We start from the raw sequence: 23,431 nt of genomic DNA, 5'->3' as shown, positions 1-23,431 counted from the left end.
GGGCGACACACTGTAGTATACAAAAAGATGGATAGAATGCTTAAATTAATTTCAGCCACTGTGTATCACGTAGCTGCATCTCAATCTTTCGTTATTTTGCACACCATTCCACCTCAGTTGTACGCTATTAAGATGAGAACAAGCTGGCACTGTAAATATTTTACGATAGTCTGATATTATTAATTATTTATTTGTACAAAAGGCTATTTTCTTGTGCTACATGTATGCTTTGTTTTCACCTGAATAAAGAATTGATTGATTGAAATGAAAATGTGCATGGAAAAAGTGGATGATGATGGGAATGATTGGCTGGTCCATTCTCCCTCCCCAGAAAAGGTTGCACTGTGTACTAGTAGATTCCTCTCTGCTCATGACCATATGTCCTGCGATAAGGGCCATAGAGCCAAAGATTCTGTCCCCTGATGGTAGAGGTAATTTGTCAGCAATCGGGCGGCCAGCACCCCATAACAGGCAACTCCCCCACAGTTAAAAAACCCTCATGGACACCTACCCCTCATTAGGTTGAGCATTCTAGACCTCTTGTATATACTTTTGTATATACTTATCTGTGTTTGTACTTTGTGGGATCTGGAGATCAGCCCTAGGACTTGTCTGCTTCCGCTTAGGGACTTTTTTTCTGTTCAACTGCCTCTATTTAACTGTCTTGATAGAAAATGACCAGTAGAGGTCAGTAAAATACCAGAAGTGCTTTCTGCTTGTTCAACTGCCTCTATTTAACTGTCTCAATAGAAAACGACCAGTAGAGGTCAGTAAAATACCAGAATTGCTTTCTGCTGAGGGACTTTCTTTTTGAAAATGTTTCTGGCAACTGCCTCTATTTAGCTTTCTTAATAGAAAATGACCAGCAGAGGTCAGTAAAATACCAGAATCACTTTAGCATTCTCTAGATTCCATTCCATAGAAATTGTCATCCACGAGCACCCGTAGACAATAATATTTTTTTCAAATCTTATATTTTCAGTGATATGACCACCAAAGGCCCGGATTTTATATTAAAAACAGAGCTTTGGACAGTACTATTTCCACTGAAAGGCAATATTTCTCTCCATGTGTTCCCATACCTGGCATGTCACGCAGTTTGGTGCTTACTTTCGCTCCATGTTAAAGAACAGTAGATGTTTCAGCACCCAGGCTAATGTGCTGCATAGCTAAATACTTATAAGGTCCCAAATGCGAGACCGATTGCATTGCAAATGCTTGTTTTTATATTGCGGTCCTGCGGTACTCTAGCAGAAACACATGGGAGAGTCGCTGTACCTCACGGGAGGTTCCTTGGGAGTACCTCTGGACCCATACATGGCACAATCTTTTTTCATTTGACCCTGGGTGTGGAGGGTGCTTTTGGGACCTCTCCACAAGGTCCAAGGTACCCCTACCATGCCCCCTTATACTTTCTTTTTCTTCACTTTAGGACACTACGGCCAAGTCTCTGTGGCCTGTAATGGCGGCCACATTATTTCTCTTGATGTTGCAGCCAGCCAATTAGGTTCTTTAGTCTTGCAGTACTGAAGCAGCCATCATGGGAAAAAGCCCTTTCAGCCAATTACAATGCTATATATTTTTGAATTTGCTGGACCGCCGATGGACCAACCGTCCAGTTATCACTAACTTTTGAAGCTAAATAAAAAAAAAAGGATTAAACAGAATTACACCAAATCACTAAAAGCATGCTTCCTGGGTACAGATAAAGCTTCCCGACAAATTTGGTGTAATTATGTTTAGCTACTTTTTTCTAAAACCCTTCTAACGATTCCTGTAGGAAATTGCATGAAGAAAACAAGTTTTAGGGCTCCCCTCCATTTTCTCAGCCGCTGCTTGACAGATCACCCCGGCACTTTTCATGAAGGAGCTGAGGTGACTAAAGTTTATTTGGAAAATGTTGTCAAATGGCCCCAAAGTTATTAGCAAAACAGAAATGCTTGCCAATATGTCTGATATATATATATGTATATATATTTCACACAAAAACGCCCAGATTTGAGGGCGCACTCCGCATTCAGGTGGGTTACAAACCATTTTTATTGAAGCATGCAACTTCGCATCTCGTTAGGAAACTCCCTCGGCCTTACGCATTTCGAGTCCTTCGTGACTCTCATCAGAGGCCAACGTTTGAAAACATTTCTCTGCCACCACACCCCCTTTAAGCACACTTGATTGATTTAAATGGCCTCCGGTGTGCCCTCGCAGTCGAGTCGAAATTAAATGGTGCATTATAGGGAATGTGGTTCATTTTATGCTCTTCATACGCTCCATTGCGTTTGTTTTAATTAGTTCATTTTCGGGATAAAGTTTTACAGCCCTCCAGTGGGCCCCAGATAAGATTCTGCATGCTTGAAATTAAAACACCATCAGCGCCCAGGTAGAGAGGCACAGTACCCTTCCAGCGGACCTTTGCTTCGTTCTTCAGGTGGTGCATCGCCTCCACGGCCGGAACCGCCGTGATTGTATTTCACACAAAAACGCCCAGATTTGAGGCCGCACTCCGCATTCATGTGGGTACAAACCATTTTTATCGAAGCATGCAACTTCCCGTCTCGTTAGGAAACTCCCTCGGCCTTACGCGTTTCGAGTCCTTCGTGACTCTCATCAGAGGCCAACGTTTGAAAAAGTTTCTCTGCGACCACACCCCCTTTAAGCACACTTGATTGAGTTATGGTTCAAATTTTACTCTCACTAAACCTTAGAAATTCAGAGTTAGGAATTAGAATTATCTCAAGTAAATATAACTCATGCCCCCGCCATGCACAGTTTTCTCATTGATAATTTGACTGCAAATGTTGTACTGATATTATCAATGATGTCACAGAAGATGTCACGAGTGATGTAATTTGTGAGGTAATTAGCAAAGCATTGAGAGGGCTTGAGTTATAGTTACCTTACGCCACAAGTTATAGTTACTTGAGATAACGGTCACTATAGCTGCTGAATTTCGATGGTTTTGTGTGTGTAAAATCTGAACCTAACTATAACACCCCTGTAACCTTTGTTTTTAGTGAATTTATACATTTTCTAATTCTACTTAACCCTGGGCGTAGGACGACGCTACGCTCGCGGAGCGTGCGTAATTTGCGCAACTACGTGCTACGCGAATTGCACGTAGCACAATGCAAAAACACGTAGCAGGCATTTTTTGCTTGCCCGCTGTCCTCAACGTCAAGTTGGCAACCGCGAGCGAGCAAAATAACATCCCGGCGAGACTTTTTCCTCGTTCGCGATCAGCAACATCAAGTTGCTGATCGCGAGCGTGGAAAATAAACCTCCCGGCGAGATTCTCAATGCGGGGAGGTAAGGTTTCTTATTGCGAGTGGTCGCGTATGCGCGCTATCACTCGTGATGAGAAACTACCAGTCTGCGTTGAGAAAGCTGCCGCTCGAGTACAAATCTACTCGAGCTGTAGAAAATGACTGCTAGCACTGTGCAAGATGTGGTTTGCAATGATTGCACAGTGCGAACAAGCATCTGGCACTGTGCAATCATTCCGAACAGCATTTTCCCTACTGCACTACACAGTTCGCGTAGCTTGCATAGTGCAAAGTTCACTTCGCGTAGCTACGCGCAGCGCTACTACTCAAACTACACCCAGGGTTAATTCTACTTCCTAACTATAACGTCCCTGTAACCTTTGTTTTTTCAATTAATTTCTACCGTTTTTAATGCTATTTCCTAACTATAATGTCCCTGTAACCTTTGGTTTTTTCAGTGCATTTCTAGTGTTTTTTTAACAGAAAGTAATAAGTAATTACTATACATTAATCCAACCGCCTTCGGCCGTGTGCGGGAGGTTAGCCGATGGGCCAGGCCTCTGCAGCCAACCCCCTAAGCGCTATGAAAACGCCTGGTGACCGTGCGCTGTACAAATACTTTTAACATAACCCCCGTATCCAGCCAACCATGTGCCTGTGGCCAGTCCCTGTGGTCAACCCCCCAAATGCAGCCAATCTGTGGTCTCCCCTCCCCAGGCCGCTTTAGGCCCCAGGGATCCTATCCCCTGGCACCCAGTGCATTTTTAAGGGGGAGGGAGGCACGGGCCCCCCTCCCAGGCCACTCTTGGACCCATTGACCCCCTTTCCTGGGGCCCACCATGATATTAATGGGGGGGCACACAAAGCCCCCCTCCCAATGCCGATTTCAGCTCTGGGGATGCGATTCCCTTGGACAGGCACATTTTGTGGCACAGAGGGGCATATGTCCTCCTCCCTGGGCTGATTTTGGACCCGGGGACCCCATGACCGGGTCCCTGTGCATTTTTCAAGGGGGGGGTGGTATGTGGACCACCTCCCCTGGTCGCTTACCATTATATTTGGTAATTTTGACCCAGGCACCCCATCTCCAGAGGCCAAGCCATATTGTGAAGGGGGAGGGGGGCAGCAACCCTTTTCCCTGGCTCGATTTTGTCCCGGGATCCCAATCCCCTGGAACTTACCACCGTTTTAAATGGGGAGGGGGGCATACAGCCCCCCTTCCCTGGCCGATATCGGCCCCAGGGACCCCATCAGCCAGGGGCCGGACAACTAAGGGTTAGTGCCCTTGTGCCGGCCCATCGCGCCCACCATAACCTGCTTGGGGGCCAGCGGGGGAACTCTGAGGGCTCATCTGGCTCCCCGCATCCAGCGGGAGCCAGCACTGCGCCCACTCGCAGGTAGCAGCTAAAAATGCTGGTTCCTGCGGGCGGTAGCAATATTCAGATCTGTTACAGGAAGGGAGCCATGCTTGCTCTCACTTGCTATGATCTTTGAAATTGCTGCTCCTTCCAATTTTATAAGGTGGAGCCCTGGGGGATGGGGTTCCTGGGGCTGGAATTGGCCCAGGGAGGTGGGGTCACCTTCATCACCCTTCCCTATATGAATATAAAAATCCATCCCCGACCTGGCCCACCAGGGGGGTAAAAAAAAACAAGCATGCAAGATTGCACTTGTTTTTTTATTTTGCTACAGATCCTCCGCAAATTCATGGCAAAATAAAAAAAAAGTTTTGGGCACTTGGTGGAGGCCCTGTGGCACGCTTCCATCAGGCCTAGGTGGTCAGGGTATTCAAAAACAACACTTTGTGAACAGACAGATGACTCTCTTTAATTTTTTACAATCTCTTCCTGCACTGGTCTTGCCTAGAAGTAGAAGTGCTGCCCAATGGGCCACGAGAATTATCACAAGAACATTCCATAAGAGAAGTTACAGACATTATAGGTTACAATTTACTACACCCTGAGACTGATCGTCTTGCGAGAGTATGAGAAGTGAATCCTCCCCGAGTTTTCCAGAGTGAAGTATGACTTTGTAAGGTCGGACTCCTCTTCCTTAGTACCCAGGGGCAGCTCCCCCACGTGGGCGGAGGAGCGTCGGCCCACTGCTTTCTCGCAGTGTGATAAGCAGAAACATAAAATGGTATTTAAAATAACATTTTATGTTTCTGCGTCTCGCACTGTGAGAAAGCAGATGGGTTTAGTTGGGGGCGGGCAGGTAGGCTGTCCTCCTTTAGGGTAGGGGAGGAGTGGCTAGCCCAATGTTGCAGGCCCTGACTGTTTGGTCGGCCGACCAAACCAGTTATGCGCACTCTCCCTTTTCTCCATGTGGCTGCATGCAGCATACATGGAGAAAATGACTTCCCCATTGCCGCCTGTGGGGTCGGCGTCCCAACCAATCACAACGCTGCCATTGCAGCATTGTGCTTGGCTTAGGGGACGGAGGCTGCCTGATTCCTGTTCCTGCGGAGGCAAATCAGCAGGAACAGACTGTGCAGAAGACGCGGGACCTGAGAAAGGTATGTTTAAAATTTCTTTTTTATTATTATTTAAACCCCCCCTCCCCGCATGAACCCCCCTTCCCTCGCGACCACTCGCCTGTCCCCCCACCGCCTGCATGTGACCCTGCACCTGCCCCCCCACCCGTGAGCCATGCCAGCCGCGACTGTTAGTACGAATGGCACATGAATATAGGAAAAACACACCAACTAACCATCATTAATAAATACATAACATGTGGATATTGCCAGCAGAATATCCACACACCAGCTAAAAAACGATTCAACCTTTTAATACCAAGAAAATAATATAGTGATATGTTCCTATAAAAGCCATATTTTAAAGGCACATTTGTGTAAGAAGGAATGGGGGCTCTCACCGCAATAAGCCATTTAAAACAGGCTCAGTAGGATTTTGGTTTTAGCGGAAGACCCAGAGAGATCCATCAAAGCACTGATGGACACAATAGAGCAATACGCCCAGGTCTCGGGCTACAAACTGAACAGGAATCGGAATGCAAACCACTGAACGTATACACAACAAAAACGGTGCTAGGCTCATCCGGGCTAACATGGCAGCAGAAGCCCATAAAATATTTAGGCCTCCTCTTTGAGAGGGACCTAAAAGCCACACTAGAACACAACGAGCAAGCCACACTCCAGAAAATTAAGGACAGAGTAGAAGGGTGGTCTCCCAAATTCACAACGTGGTGGGGGAGAGTGGAAACGATTAAAATGATGCTGACACCAATGGTCAACTACATGCTGTGCATGCTACCACTAATAAACACGGAAAATTACCACAAAAGACTTGATAAAATGCTGAACAACTTCCTGTGGAGGGAGAAAAAGCCCAGAATAAGTCTACGCAAGCTTAGACTGCCAAAAGACCTGGGAGGCCTCAACTTAACCAATTTCAAAAGATTCCAGGAAGCGTGCATTGCCAGACAGGGGCTCCACTGGCTCGACCCGAGACTAGACTACACCCCGGCATGGCTCTCACTAGAGCGGGGATTACTAAAAGGCATGAATCCAATCAGCCTTCTCACAGCCACCAAGCACCCAGCGGTCAAGGATAACCCAGTCCTAAAGAATACAAAAATAGCGCTACTAAGGGTGGACAAACTGATGGAAACAGGCATAAGGAAGAGTCAACTCGAGTCCATCCGGCACAACCCCACAATAAAGTATAGGGACAAGACTCTGAACATGCCCTCTTGGTACAGACACGGAATATCCACGGCCAATGACCTTCAGAAACAAGGCACGCACCTTACTTTTGACACCCTAAGGGAAGAGCACAACCTACAGAGCATAGAACTATACAACTTCCTGAAGATCAAGGTAGCTATAAGGAAAGCAAACCTGAAGGGCCCAACACCTTCACTCATACAACACACCGCCAAACTCAATACACTAGGCCACCAAGTAGCACACCTCTACAAAGCCCTCAGTCCCAAATCAACCAAACTCAATGACAAAGTCATGAACTTTTGGGGTACAATAGCGGGAAGGAGACTAAGTGAGGGCGAGAAAGGTGACCTATGGAGATCCACAACTAGGAGAAAGGTAACTGCGACGTTAAACCAGACCAAATTCTGGCTAATACATAAAGCCTACTGGACACCAGCCCGCCTAGCAGGCATGGGGATCCGGGAGAGCGACTCATGCTGGAATTGCGGCAAGGGGGGAGGGAACCTAGAACACCTACTCTACAGCTGCCCTAGGATTAGAGAGTTCTGGGACAAAATTGAAGTGCTAATTAACGAGATCATAGGGGTAACCATTCACATAGACTTCCAGAGCCTAGCACTCCGTTTCACCTCCTCAGCAATCACGACTAAAGAGAACCGCGACCTAATTGATCTATTGCTGACCGCGGCTGTCAAAATGGTTCTAAGTAATTGGAAAGACACAGCAAAAGCCACGCCGAAAGCATGGCTTAGCTGGATTACCTTTCTACGAGCGGCCGACAACATAACAGCGACGCACACACCAAAGACACACAGGCAGTCGAACATGTGGGGCTCCCTAGATGACTACCTAGCATCGCACAAACCTCCATAGGCGGTGATGCTGGACAACCAGCGAAACGGCTCACCCAGCCAGTCCTGTGCGCACAACACGAATGAACCTAGCATCTGCTCCCTCCGGCTCTCCACCTTGATCTTTCCCTATCTCCTCTCTCCCAGGGCGAGGGTCCAAAGATGTAAACCAAGCATAACGAAGGGGTGGAAGACGACATCGGAAATCTGAACTGGAAGGCCGGCAATCGGACTAACGTCAATAAGACTGGCAGCGAACAGTTATATGTCCCCCCCCACCCCCCCGGTGCTTCTTTCTCTCTTTTTCTTCCTTTCCTTTCATCCTCTTTTCTCATCCATGTATACTGTATGCTCCATGTAAATATATATTTTTCTACAATAAAAAACTACAGAAATTAAGAAACATCTGTGCCCATTACTGTGTGCTTTTGGACACGTACCTTCATTCTGTAGCACTAATGCACTCGTTTTCAGTCTCTCCTAGGCAAGTGGAGTAGCGAGTGTGTCTTAGCCACTAGGGCAAGGAAGGAAATGAGCCCTCTGAGGTCTACTAGCCCCTTCTCTTTTGAAGAGGCTTGCGTTTAATACACTCCTTTCTTTGTGAATACATACACTTGCTTCGAACCATTGAACTGTATTATGGGTACCAATGGTCTCTTCCTTCCTAAAAAGAAGATTTGTTCTCAGCCCAGTTATCACACACTGAGCACTTCGATTACTCGAATGAATTATCCTTCACTTCTTATGAAACCAATCTAAAAGTGGCTGAGGATCTGGTTTCAGAAAATTGTGAAGTGTCCCAAAATGCAGCACTTTAAAGTATATTGTAACACGATTTTCAAAGAAATATAAAGTATACTTACGGTTTTTAAACATGTATCAGTGCACACTGACACGAACGCAGTACATTTAAGAACTTTACAATGACAGCTATATTGGTATATTTTTCACTATTCATATTAACAGTTTTATACTACACTTTTGCACTGTTAACAATCTCAGAAAGCCTTGAAACGTGTTCTTCTAGTGTATTTCATTTTTAGATTAGATGTTTTTTTCTGTCAGTCAAACCATGCACATTTTATCTGTTCGCTCAGTAGCAAGGTCATGTGTTTATGTTCGTTTCCTTATCTGCCTACAGACACACCACTTTTGACGTTGTTTTAGATGTTAAAATGTGAACTCAGCAAAAAAGTCAACTGAACCCAGCTGCAGCTTTATGGTCAACACTTAGGGGCTGCTTAGGATGCACCCTATCACAAACGGGACCGCCCGACAGGCTGTCGGCAGTCCTGACAGAGGCATTACAATGCGACCGCCACCACGGTGTTCGCAAGGCCTATATTTTGCATAGCGGCGGGTGCTGCTGCCTGCAGCACACGCCGCAATGCAAAAAAGGGATAAATTACATATCCCTGCACTACGTGGTAGGCACCATGCAGTACCTGACTCATGGTGCAGGGATACGTAAGGGGGCACCATAGGTACCCCCCACATTCCACAGCTTAGGGCAAGGGGGGAAGGGGAGCCCGCTACGGGGCCCAAAGTCCCTTTCCGCCTGCCAAGGTCCCTTTCCGGTTACCCACCATGAAAAGGCTACCATTGTAGGGAATACAAGGCCTGAAGAGAGATTTCTTAGTAGATGACATCCTGGATGAAGAAATTCAGTCAGAAAGTGAAGTACTGAGCAGAGCTCAGGGAGCCTGAGCCTCTGGGGAGAACATTCTGGTGGGTGCTGTCGCCTGATTGGCTGCAGTTTGGACTATACAAAATGACTATGATAGTCATGAGTGTGGAAGTTTTTTCTCTTGTAGCTTAGGGCTACTTTACTTCCTGGTTAGTTATTACCAAGATTTGTGGGTTATTATTGCTATTTTATGTACCATGAGACTCCCACTCCGACGACGGGGAATGACTCAGGCATGTCAATCTATGAAAGACACCCCAATACTGGAGAAATATGAATATATATCTGACCTGAAGAGAAATGTTCTTCAATGTAGATCTACTGAAAAGAAAACTGAGCAGAACTCAGGGAGACTCGCTTCACACGACGTGAGGTTTAAAATCTGAGGGATTGGAGCCTCTGTGTTGAGGGTTCTAAAGGGTGCTATCGCTTGATTGGCTGGACTGCTTGGGTGATTTGGCCAGTTGAAGAACCAATCCATCTTCAATCGTATAAGGACAGTGAGCGCAGTTTGCTTGTTTTGTATCTCACATCCTGCAAGATCTCTGGGTAAACTCTCTCCAGTGCGGACCATTTTCTATACTTTGTTTTTGCTGACCTTACATTATATGAAACTCAGACCTAAGTGAATGTCAAATCTTTTAGAAGAGATCTACACTCTGTATTAATTTGATAGCTGCACAGTACACCAAAACATGCTGTTTAAAATAAAAATTGCAAGGACACGCATTGTTGCTTTTGAAAATGATTTTATGTGACACCGTGACATGCATGTGACTGACAGAAAGAAATTCTAGTGCCTTGAAGCATTCTACTAGTAGGGCCTGGATGGTTCATTCCCAGTGTGTGTGACCTGGCTATAAGAGAACACAGTTTGAAAATGCTGTAAAATACGACATAAAAGAATAGGTAGGTAGTGAGTGAAGGCACTTATGCTGAGACTAGATTTATATGTAAATTTTCTTACCAAAATCCCTGCAGTAGGCATATATTTTCTCTGCAGGGAAGGGGGGCCAAGATGGTGACAGAGTAGGAGCGTTTCTTCTCTTCTGCATGCCCAGCCTCCTATTTTATTGTACATGCTGCCCCTACCCGACTGCCAGAGCCTCACCTGGGAGGGGGGAGGTAACCTTGCATGACCAGCTCCCTCTGAGCGGCTTTAGGGGCACGAGCTTGGCACCCACACAGTGCACTGCCATTTCTATCGTGACTGGTGGGTAGCAACAGCCTGGCACTATGAAGAAGCCGCATGGTCCCCTTGACTTCTGTTAGCTGCAGCATCGTTCTCCCGGGGCGCGGCACCCAGGAGGTGCCCCAGCAAAGAAGAGGAACGGCGGATGTGAGGCGGGGTTCTGCTGTGAATACCCACATGGCTGTGACACCTGGACTGGTGCTTACACTCGAAAGAGCAGGGTGCAAGGGAGAGGGAGCCATACCACAGCGGTCCCACATCCGCTGCAGCCCACCTCCCGATCGGACCAGCTCATCCGGCTCCTGGGAGACACCAGCACCTCAGCAGAGCCAAGCGGGGTCCCTGCTACCTGACATCGGCCGTTTCTGGCCCAGAGGCGAAGCTAGAGCTTGTGGCGCCCGGGGCTATCCTTCAGATTGCCGCCCCCCTGGGGGGTGCTGGGGAAAAAGGACGGCGAGCAACTGCAAGAGGTCCGAGAGACACGTAGTATCACCGCTAATAGTTACCTCGATCATGCAAGTTACATGCACATACATGATACGGTCCAGGGCTAGATAGAAATAGTGCCGCCTGGGGTGGACCGCCCCCACCTAACTACGCCGCTGAAGGAAAAGCAGAAGGAAACCCAAAACTTACATCAGTTCTACCTACCCTGTTTGTGACATCTCACTCATAACATCACAGCTTGTGCAGGACCCTTGTCCCCTGTCCCCTATCTGCCCCATCCATGACCTCAGCAATGTCTGCAGACTAGTCCACCACACTGGGTTTGACCACAATTCCCCTGGTAGCACCTTCAGGATACTACAGGTAAGTCCTTTGCACCCAATCACCAGACAAAGTTGAGTTCTGCAGTTGGGGCAGTACCAGGCCGGATGAGGGGGAAGAGGGTTGGGAGGGGCAGTAAGTTAAAAACAAAGCTGGAAGGACAAAATATGTTTATTCTGTCTCAAGTTTCGATTATCTTCACCTTCAGGTAACAGCATATAAAATAAATGCACACTGTATGTTTAACGATAAATCCAAGTTAAAGTAATCGGTAGGAAAGGCATTTGCTTGCATTATGATATTTTATTGAATAATTCAGTCACTACAGATGAGTGTAACTAGACAGTAAAGGCATAGATTCCTGGTGGTGTTGGGCAAGGAGTGGTGGTTAACGACTTCTGTATTTAAAGTGCTACGATATCCCAGCCTATGACTTAAAGCACAATGAATATTCAACTCATTATTTTAACACAGTATAAAATGTTTTTGAAGTGGCACATTTCGCTGTGGATTGTCTTTCATAAGTCACTGCATCAATGGAAATGTCACATTAGCAATGCGAATACTTGGCAGCTATGATATTAACCACCTGTGCAACCTCACACAAATAAAACCTACCACTTGATGAAACTCCCATCTCTCTCCAGCAGGTAAATGAATCGCCAGAGTTTACTTGACACTGTGTGTTGCCTGAAAACAGCTCAATATACAAGAAACATTGTAGTACTTTTAACACCTCTGCACTGCTACAAAACTGTGAAACAAAAGTTCCATCACTGAACAGAAGAGTATTTTGAAGTGCAGGCCCATTTACAACCCTGCCCCTGTTACTGTACAGGTTTGTCCCTGTGTCCAAGGCCAAGGCCAGAGCTTGCAACCCACTCCCTCTACACATAACAGATAGAGCACCATAGCTGCCAAGGTTTCAGACTGCTATGTGTGACGTTTCATAATTTCAGTGACATTATGAGTGACATTTCAATGACAATGAATGACACCTTCACCAGAGTAACATTAAGCAATGAAGACGAGGGAAACACGCTGGGGTCGAATAAAAAAATCCAACATAAATGACTAGAAATGTTTTTTTGGCCAAAAGCTAACTTGACTCCAACCGAAATAAAAATCATTAACCCTGAGAGGTCCACACCCACCCCTCCCCCATTTGGGGAACCTCTATCTACCCAAGGCAGAGATCACACCATGACCCCCACTAGGCTCTATTGACTTAGATGACACAGTGTGGCTCAGAAACCCTGAGCGGCCTAATACGATTTTAGTGAGGCTGTATGTGGAGAGGCACGTCTCGTGAAAACGAGTGATTCAACAGACACAGGCTGTGAGTGATTGCAAAATTATATCTTGTAACAGAGCCGGCAGCTGAAGATAATCATGACTGCGCACTAGGCGCTGCTAGTTTAAAAGGCAAGCACATATTTAATTTTATTAAAAACTAGCAGAGTGAGAGATACAATTACCTCACTCCAGGCGAGCGGCAATTCGGCATGGCCAGGCCTCCTCATGGCCCCAGTGACTCCCGGGGCAAACCATGCCGCCTGGGCATGATTCAGGTTCAGCAGCAAAGCTGCACAACAGTGTGTCCTGGGCTGCGGAGGCCGCTGCGATTCTTGGGGTTGGGTCGGGTGGGTCCGGTCGCAGGAACACATTTTTGAAAATAATTCCTGCGGTGTGAGGCGTGCTCATTGCCCCCTGGAGCCTCCCCAACTTAATTCTCACTCAGGCACTTAGACACCTGTTGATGCCGCATCGGGCAGCAGCAAGAAGTCTCATGACGTGCGGTGCTGCTGCGCAACGCTTGCTCTTCAAACGGCGGCCGCGCTGCACTGGCCTGTTGCGCCGGCCTTTATCATTTATTTGGGTACACTGACTGACAGCAGTGTCAGTGAGTGTCCCCAAATAAATGATAAAGGCTGCCGCAACAGGCCAGTGCAGCGTGGCCGCCGCCCTCAAAATAGTTCCGCCTGGGGCAGAGATGGGGAGAGACAGATGGAGGTTGTTGAAAGACAGAGATAAGAAAAGACAAGCAAAGAGGGGGCAGACTGGCAGGGAGAGGCAAACAGAGGAATTAGATAAAGTCGGATGGAGGTGGAAGATATATACCGGGGACATGTACAGATAAAATGAGAGGGAGAGGCAGGCAGAGTAGATAAAGACAGACAGGTGGAAGACAGAAAGAGTGGGCAGAGTGGAGGCAAATAGAGTGAAGCAAACGACAGACAAAGGGGAAGAGGCAGATAGAGATTACAAAGTCAGGTTTAAGTTCAAGTAGGGAGATAGAAAAAAAGGCAGATAGAAAGACAAAATAAGACCTCAGGCATAAACAGGGAGAGAAAAATAAAAAGTGTTAAAGAAAGTAAGACAGGCTGTAGAGAAGTCACAGACAAAGAAAGGTAGAGAAAAGACAGTGAGGGATAGAGGCAGTCAGCTATGGGGAGAGATAGATGGAGGGAGAGAAACATGATGATGCAGGTGGAGAAGTGTGGCTCAATGGTTAGAGCAGGCAGACCTTGATGCAGAGCTCTGGCCAGGGACCAGGGTTCGATTCCCGCCTCGGCGGGTCTCGGGCTCATAAATTCCTCTGACCGGATATTCTCGCCTCAGTGCCTATTCTGATCATGGGTCCCACGCTGCAACTCTGGGCAATAGCTTGCTTAGTCTCCACAATGGCTCCCACAATGCGAGGGATGCCTGGTTTCACCATGGGGGTGCCCAGGAGTGGACACTTCACAGGGAAAAACCAGGAAGGGTTCCCTTGTGGTATTCGTACAAGCGCCGGGAAACCCATTCAGGGTAGCTGCGCGCTATACAAGTACAAAAACATTTACATGCAGACACAGAGAATGGTGGAGTGGAAAGGCAGACAAAGAAGACTGACAGTGCGATTGGGAATGAAAGACAGAAAGACAATCAGAGACAGTGACAGACAGAACTAGAGAGGGAGAGACAGGCAGAAAGGTAGTCAGAAACAAAGACATATAGGGAGTCAGACAGGTGAAAAGTAAGCAGACAGAGGGAAAGAGATTAGCAGGTACTTATATCAGCGAAGATGGGAAACATCCATAACAATGCTGGCATTACCCCGCACTGCTATTACAATGCTGCTATTACAATGCAAGTCGTTACAACGACTTGCGCTGGAGGGTGCTGTAGGATAGGGATTAGTTTAATTTTCTATCCAACACTTCCCTACTATCAACATGGGCTGGAGTTGGAATAGAAAATTAAACCATTCCACTATCCAGCGCCCCCCAACGCAAGTCGTTGTAACGACTTGCGTTGTAAAAACTGTGTTGTAATGGCATGCGGGGTAAAAGCCTGCGTTGTAATGCCGTACAACCGCGGAGATGGCAGACACAGGCAGTCAACAGTAGAAGAAGGAGAAAGGCAACTAGGAAAAAATACAAACAGTGAGAAAGAGATGAAAGATAGAAAGGGGGGAAACGGAGAAGCATAAAAGTGGGCTGGCACACAGACAGAAAAAGATAGCTTGGGACAGACGTCAAGGGATAGGCAGGAGAGATACACATACTTGCCAACCATACTGATTTAGGAGGTATGCCACTGCCCTCAATTCAACTATAGCCTGCTTGCTTGTTGGAGCCATCATATAGCTTTTGGGGAATCTGTAAATTACACCCCACCGAAGGCGGAACAGGCTGCCAAGAAAAGAAAATGATTTGCAAGCTTCGGAATTCATCATAGGGCTTGGGAATGTAAGCAGAATGACCGGGGTTACTGATTGACAACATCACACCACTTTGATAGGCTTGTGGGTGATTTGTATCAATGAGATCAGTGTTGGCGCTGTTTTTAAAAGTCAATCTTTTATTCCTCGTAATATCCTCTGGTCTAGATGGCCGCACTGCCATTCATTCTGATCGTGGTCCAGGATCACGTGATGATGTCATTTTGGGCGTACAATCCCATGATGTAATTTCAGGAGGTTTCATCGGTATGCTACTTGAGGGTTTTAAAACCTGAAAATCCCACCTCTTCGAGTTAGTGAATGTTGACAAGTATGGATAAACAGAAAGGGAGGAAAAACTTTTGTCCTGAAAGGCCTGCTAATTCCATGCAGCCTTCCAGATGTATTGTACCAGTGTTTTAAATATCGCAGCTCACAAAATATTTTTGTAGGAGATAATCTTATCAACATCCATCAATTTACCTCCATGGTCTTCGGCTTCACCATTGCTCCCTTGTTGCTAGCATTATCGACCAATCCAGTTTGCCCCTGCCCTCGCGCTCCTTTCACACACACCCTAAATGGTCCCCGGCTTTGACCTCGTGGTTCTGACGTTCTGCTTGCTGCATGATCCCACCCCCTCTGTTTCCTGGGAAACAAGGAAAGCCACAGTCTGTCAGGGCAATGATTCAGACGGTAGGCAGAGGCGCAACTAGAGCAAAATTTCGGGGGGGGGGGCTGAACCTTTAATCAGTAGGCAGAGTGGAGCTGCAGGGCCTCCAACAAGGGGTGAAACAACCACAAGGTCTAATTAACATTCAAATGGTCTTTTAAAGACCTGTAAAACGTTCGGGTGTGGCTGTGTGTGCCCGGGATCTGTCTCATCCCGGGCTGCCACACCCGACGGGGGGGCTGAAGCCCGGTAAGTCCAATGGGTGTTGCGCGCCTGACGGTAGGCATGCGTGTCCATGTGACGTGCGGTGCTGCTGCGCAGCGCTTGCACTTCAAACGGCGGCCGCGCTGCACTGGCCTGTTTGGGCTCCCTTTATATTTTATTTGGGTGCACTGACTGACAGTAGTGTCAGTGAGTGTCCCTAAATAAATTATAAAGGCCGCCGTAAGGGGCTAGTGCAGTGCGGCCGCCGCCCTCAAAATAGTGCCCCCCCCTAACTACGCCGCTGACCCCCGGAACGGAGCTCAGGAAGTGCTCACTGGGCAGGTGAGAGGAATGAGCTCGGTGAATTCGGACTGGGCGCTGCAGAGATGCTCAGGTGACCGACCGTCCACACTTGGGAGAGAAACAACTTTGCCCTGGAAGGGTCTGTCCCTTCCTCCAGCCTTCGACTTTAGTGGGAGAGGTCAGGAAGCAGCGAAGGCACAGCTCTTGGTATTCCAGTGAGTCTGGTGTGGACCTGGCTAGGGATCCAGTGGAGAATCTGACATCTGCTAGTAGGTGGTCTACAACAAGCCTGAAAATGTGGCTACACCAGGCCCCAACTTTCAGCTTTGGGAGCACCAGCACTGTTGACCAGCAGCAGCGGTGAGGCCTCTTTGGGTCTGACAGCTTGGAGGTGAGACAACCTCCGCCACAGAAAAATCACCTGCGCCCTAGTGGCGTTCTCGGCAAGCCTATCGGGCCTGATGCTCCATAGATGTGGCACCCTGCAAATACCACAAAGTCTCGACCCTCAGAGACATGCTACTAAGGTTTTTTCAAAGAAGGCCGGCACCTACCGTGAAACACCTCTTCAATCACGTCCTGCCCAATCTTACAATAACTGACATGAAACTGGACAGAACCCACAGAGTCTACACGGTTGCAGGCCCTGTTGGCGCCTCTCCATACATTCGGACCTGCCTCCATTATTCTTGCCAAAAGGACGCTACCAAGGAAGTGGCCCATTGGATGGACACCATTCAATTTGAGAGTGCTACGATTTTTCTCTACCAGGACTTGGTGCTGGGCACCCTACAGCATTGTCAGCAACTAAAGCCAATCACCACGTTCCTTCAAAGCAAATTTGTTAAGTATCGAAGGGTGCACCCTTTTTGACAGCTTTTTACTTGAAACGGAGAGTCCCACACGGTCCTCTCCCTTACAGTCGCAATCCTTGAGCTACCAGAGCAACCAGACCTGACAACCTTATCCTGGGACAGAACACCCTCCGCAACGAACAGGGAAATGGACCAGAGTGACACTGAAAAGATCGACAGCGAAACCCTCAAAGGACGAGAGGCAAAGAGAGCGGCAAGCGATCCTGAATAAGCCACAAACTGACGATCCGGAGACCAGACTATGAGAATATGAATAATAGCTTGGTATCTACCGCTAAAGGGGGGAGTGGTGCAGAGACCACTCAACCACACAGCTCACGGGGGGCTGGGCCGAAGGGAAAGCAGGCATCTAGTGACTGGTGGGATGGACCATGGACCTTATGGGCATATTACTGACCCACAATCCACGTGGATTACTCCAACTGGGTGGAAGTGAAGGTTTGTTCATTTTAGTTATTAAGTTAAGGAGGCGAACTGGGGACCTTGCCAATACACCACAACTTTGCCACCATGACATATTCGCCCGTGAACACATGGCAGTAGAGACATACAACACAACAGCATTCATAATCACGGACAGGGATCCCTACCTACCTTACCCACCCCTACCACTGCAAATCCTTAGCTTGAACACCGAGCGTGGCTCAGTGTAGCGTGTTCTCAGACTCAGGCTGTGATATTTGCCTTCTACAAGAAACCCACCTGCTTAACAGAGATTGGAACGGGAGTTCTGGCTATACTATTTGGCAATAAATGTAATGGTAAACTACTCTCAGCCATCGCCGAGAAACCCGAGACACTAATGGTGTTACAAATACTGCAACACACACACAAACACATTCACACTTTGCAACATATCTGCCCCTAACAACAACGAAGGAGGCTTCCTCCACAAGGCAATATCCCAGATTCTGACAACCACAGATGTGGAGATATTTCTGGATGGGGACTTTAACATGGTGAGGTCACCGATCTTGACTGGTCAGCACACAGAACAGGGCAAAAATAAAAGATGGAGACATTGGCGACTAAATGACAATCTCTTGGGAAGGCCAAAGGTCATAGAGTCTATCTGCAACCGCATCTCTACCTACTTGACGGAGAATGAAAACTTATAGTCATCGCAGCCAAAATTAAAACAGACAGGTAGGCAAAGCGCTGGGAACTGGAGGAGAACATGTGCGATCTTGAGACCCAACCCAAGGGCACATGCTCCCGGAAGTCCTAGCGCCAACTTACAATAGCGAGGCAAAACTCTCTAGATTGGGACACTATGGAATATGCACTATTGCGCACCAAACACAGATATTGTACGGGGGGACCACACAGACAAACAGCTAGCCTGCATATGCAGGGCAAAACAGCAGAGAGATAGCGTGGCCGAAACACCCTCCACACGGGGGACACAATGCAAACTCCGAAGGGGATAGCGGAGGCATTGTGAATACACTACTCCATGCTCTACATCTCAAATCCCTTCTTCACTGGGGCTATGCAGACATACCTGGATGTGATTCTACTGGCGTCCTTCATGACACAACAATCTCAAACACTTGAAGAGGACATTAAGGTAGAGGAAGTCATAACCAGCATCTCTAAATTACATATTGGTTATGCTCCAGGCCTTGATGAGTTTACAGCAGCCTTTTACAAGACAAAACGTCCTGCACCAAAATGCCAGCCATTCTATTATCAATTGATGCTGAGGATGCATTTGTAGAGTCCAATGCCTCTTACTCCGCGAGATTCTTGATAGGATTGGAGTGAGCCCTAAATTCCAGAAATGGGTGTTTACCGATGCACAGGTCAGAGTCAATGACACAACTTAGATACAGAAAGGGGCACAACAAGGCTGCCCTCTGTCTCCGCTTCTGTTTGCCCTTTATATAAAATTCTTAGCTGCATCAATACATAGAAACCCCTTAATTACCGTTGTCACATTTGACAAAAAGGAATATAAGATAGCACTCAACGCAGATGACATACTTTAAACACTCACCAACCCCTCTACCCACATTCCCAGCCCTACTCCACAAAATAGATATCTTTGGTCTAGTGTTGGGGTTCAAGGTGAACATGCAAAAGTCGCATGTCTTGGCACTCAACATCTCTGGGGCAGAGACAGGTTGCCGTCCAAGAGCAGTGTCCCTTCTCCTGGGCACATCGACATATCACCTACTTGGGCATTAAGCTCTTCCCAACAGTCAAGCCTACAGCGCACCAGAATTATACCAATCTTCTTCACACAGTCCGCAGGGACCTTCAGAACTGGCAGATGGAGGGACTCTCACATATGGGCCACATGGTGGTGGTTAAGAAGACCTTGTTGCTGAAAATATTATACGTAATGCAAGTTCTTGTCCCCCAAAAACCACCCCAGGGACACTCCATGATGGAGCGACTGCTAGATAGATATATTTGGAAAGGGAAGAAAACCCAAATGCTGAAGCGACAACAATATGCCCCCCCCCCCCAGAAGATGGAGGGTTGGGAATCCCCAGCCTCAAGCCCTACTACACTGCCTCATATTGTTCTACTTGGTAGAATGGCACTGTAAGACCTCTGAGAAGCCCTGGTGCTTTATGGAGCAATCGGTTGCCGGCATCCGCGTGTGGACGATTCCCTGGTTTCTCAAGAGGCACATACCATGGGAGTATATAGTTCTCCAATAATGCAGGCCCCAATGGTAGCCTGGGATAGTGCCACTCTCACACTGGGTTTGACGTCTAGGCTCTTCCCAATGACCCCACAGTAGACAGCCCTGATTTCCTGCCAGCCAGGGACTGGACTTATTTCCTGACTTGGCAGTTAGAGAACAGCAAGGGTGCATAGGACTTTTTCGACCGGAATGGGTTCAGTCCTTCGAGCAAGTATTGAGGGATTACGGCCTACCAGAGAAGGAGTACTTGCTCTACATGCAAATACGCCAATGGGTGACCCTAATCTGCGATAAGAGGAACTGCAGCTCAGCCGTTGACTCCTTTTAAGAAATGGCTCCTCAACAAATCCGACAATAAACACACGGTCTCTGATCTATAAAAGTTGCTCCTAACAGTGGTCCCGCAACCACTAATGGGAGCCCAAAAGAGATAGGAAAAATTGTTTGTACACCACGCACAGGCAAGGAATGGGGGAAATATTCCAACCCAGACACACAACAGCAACCAGTGCCCTTGGAAGGGAAGCCATTATCAAAGTCACACACTAGTGGTACTATACTATAATATAGTCCCCGGGTGTGGGAGAGGATGTGACTCGCCTGGTACCCTTCCGCATCTCTTATGGCATTACCCAAAACTATGGCTAAATTGGACGGCAGTACTTAATAGCATTAACAAAATATTTCTAACAGACCCCCCTCCCCCCGCCCACTCCCAGCCTAAAATATACTGGGATTACCCAACGCACTTACATTCCCGCTGTTCTCACACTGAGGAAAAGCGATGGCCCTGGTCCTAGCTGTAGCTAGGCAGGCTATCGTAGGTGATTATGGGGCATAGCTACACCGTCTTTGGAATTTGCTGGGGATGGAAAAGATTTCAGCAACAATTGAGGCAAAAGAGGCCTCCTCTGAGGCAACTTGGGGGACATGCATCAAGTTCCTCAGACAAGAATATAAAGAACATACATGTCCCAGATATCTAAGGGTGCTCTGCCTTACCACTTCAGATACTACTGTTTAACACTGCACAACATTCCCTGCGTGCACCATCAGGTCGACGGGCAACATGCGACACCCACTGTTAGGTTACCCTGAAATGGCACATGGAAAACACTGATCATAAGCAATGGAGAGTGGGTTCGGAGGGGTTGTTTGGAGGGTGTGAGGAGGGTACGTGCCTCAGATGGGGAGAGGGGCCTCCTTTTCTGTTCTTCCTTTTAATTGTTTAAGCACCACCCTGTTTATCATGACCACCGGCCTTTGGATGTAGGTTGTACTGCACTGTACACGAATATACAGTTTAAAACCTAAAATACAGACCTCACTGAAAGCTGTCGTTGTAAGGTTCCATTTTGAGACCCACCATGTGACAACAATTATACTGAGCTAGAGGAACAGGTCTGATCTATGTGGAACAACTGATATTTTTCCAAAGAGCCCTTGTTGAGAGAATTCATGTATCTGCAAAATTTAAACCCTATAACTAACTTTTTTGCATCAACTGGATTGTTTTAGGCCTAAAAGCAGTCCGAAAAAATAGTCCGGCTCTTTGCAGTCCTGCTCAACACTGGAGGCATTTAATTTACAATTTCACAGAGGCGTTGTCAAAAGGGCCTTTCTCTCCTAATCCGATCTATACCTGTGTGCAAGAACCCAGGTGAGCGAATCTGTAACTACACTGCACAGTTAGAATTAATGTATTCTGAGGGGCAGAGGCCAACGTAGAGCACCTTAGAAATATTTCTTAAAATATACCCTATAGAACAATCAGACATATTCATAGGAATCAAGTATATGCTCTCGTTTGTTCGTGAGCTTTCAGGAAACCTACGTAGGACAACCTGGCGACTTTAGATCCTTATATTAATATCTAAGCCACTCAGGGAATGCTGGGAATGTGAAAAGTAGTTAAGAAGATTTCAACATAAGGCTGGAAAAAATAAAATCATTATGTATTATGAAGTTCAGAAATATTTCAGACAGGGTATTCCACCACATGATGTATGTATACCCTGTTGATAAACTCTAAATTAGGACATCAATCTAACACACTAGAGATAAACTGTCCACCTTCCACTGGAAATAGTCCACACATGAGTGTTTTAAAGATATAGTTGAAACAACCACTGGCAGCTGCCCTCTGATGGTGCTACTGGGTGGAGTCAGGTATGATTTTTGGGTCTAGTTGGTTTATTGGCCCGATGTCTGATTTACATTGAGATGATGTATTGAATGTTCGTTATATGTCGAATAGACTCACACATACACATAGACAATCTTCATTCTTCTCTAGGTAACTGGATCGCTTCCTACAAACAACGATCAAACAAAATACAACACTTATACAGCCTTTCTCACTTTTGTAGACTAAACTCATTGGAAAAAGTAAGGATCCTCGGTGCAGGTTCCACAGCAGTGAACTGGGTCAGAAAATGTCTAAGTTACAGGAGACAATGTGGCTGTAAACTCGATCCACTCTCTGGACAGATCATAGCTAGAAGAAGATTTCATTCTAGAGCCCACACTTTTTGATACCTTTTCAAGGCACATTGCACAGGACTGAAAGGAAGAAATAGCAGTCTATGGATGATACACTAAAAGGAGTAGACAAATTGAAGGATGTAAAAAAAAACTAGAGGGTTCCCACAAGAGATAGATACTGTTCAATTAATCTAAGGTCAAAGTTCCTCATAAGAGCGGGAAAAGCCTTGGTAGCAATCGGGAGAGTACCAGAGGTTATCCTACAGAGATATGTGCACTTTTTTACGTAACGACCTCAAAGCTTCAAAATAGAGGGGTTAGGCAGTCAGGGAAGTAATAGTAAATGACGGGTCGCATCTGAAGGACAAAGGGGGCATCTGATGAATGGTTTATGCCTGCTCTCATAATAGCAAGTCTTTCCATGAATTCTATAATCCCAGCAAATTCACCTAGGTGGCAATTGACTTTATGTTTTGTGCCTACAAGTATCAAGTATTTTACCAGTACTGATCAAGAGGGATTTATCCTACTTCTAGGTATTTGTTGCTTTAGAAATTATTTAGCCAAGGATAATTTGCAAACTGTCATTGTGTCTTTTTTCGGCTGTCTCTTGCATAAGTTCTCATATTGATCAAGCATTTTATATTTTAAAGATTTAGTGGTGCAAAATGCAAAAGTTAACATGGGCACTTAAATATTGTTCATGTGAAAAAATGCTAAGAATATAGAATGGTCTTACCTATGCCTGTCGCAGGATCTTTGTTTTGCGCACGGGCAGACAACGAATATGGAAGTCTCACAAAATCACTTCTTTGAGTTGTTTTCGTGTCATATGGTGGTTTATGCAGAGTTATGCTGGGTAGTCCACTTGGCCACCAGTGTCCCTTTTAGAGAAAATAATAAACACAATCTACATGTATATTCAGAGAACAGCATACTGCAGATAGCAGGCAATGTTGTTATCGAGTTTTTCTAAACATGCTAAATGTTCAAATATTGTGTGAACATTATTTTATGGAATGTTTTAGTTTTAATGGTACATAAAGTTGTGACAGATGAATTGATGAGATTGCACTTG

At 46.6% G+C, this 23,431-nt stretch overlaps 1 protein-coding gene across 1 annotated transcript in view; it reads right to left on the bottom strand.

Moving 5' to 3' along the window:
- CIMIP6 (ciliary microtubule inner protein 6) overlaps positions 1 to 23,431 on the bottom strand; it is a 225,813-nt gene that overhangs the window by 107,850 nt on the left and 94,532 nt on the right. Inside the window, exon 3 of the mRNA XM_086925426.1 lies at positions 23,093 to 23,237. Coding sequence (XP_086781552.1) covers positions 23,093 to 23,237 — 145 coding nt within the window. The remainder of the gene's footprint in view (positions 1 to 23,092; positions 23,238 to 23,431) is intronic.

Source organism: Lissotriton vulgaris, chromosome 6 (genome assembly GCF_964263255.1).
Source record: "Lissotriton vulgaris chromosome 6, aLisVul1.2, whole genome shotgun sequence".
Classification (NCBI taxonomy): Eukaryota; Metazoa; Chordata; class Amphibia; order Caudata; family Salamandridae; genus Lissotriton; species Lissotriton vulgaris.
The sequence above is the reverse complement of the archived record's forward strand: the minus strand, read 5'-3'. Positions and strand labels throughout refer to the sequence as shown.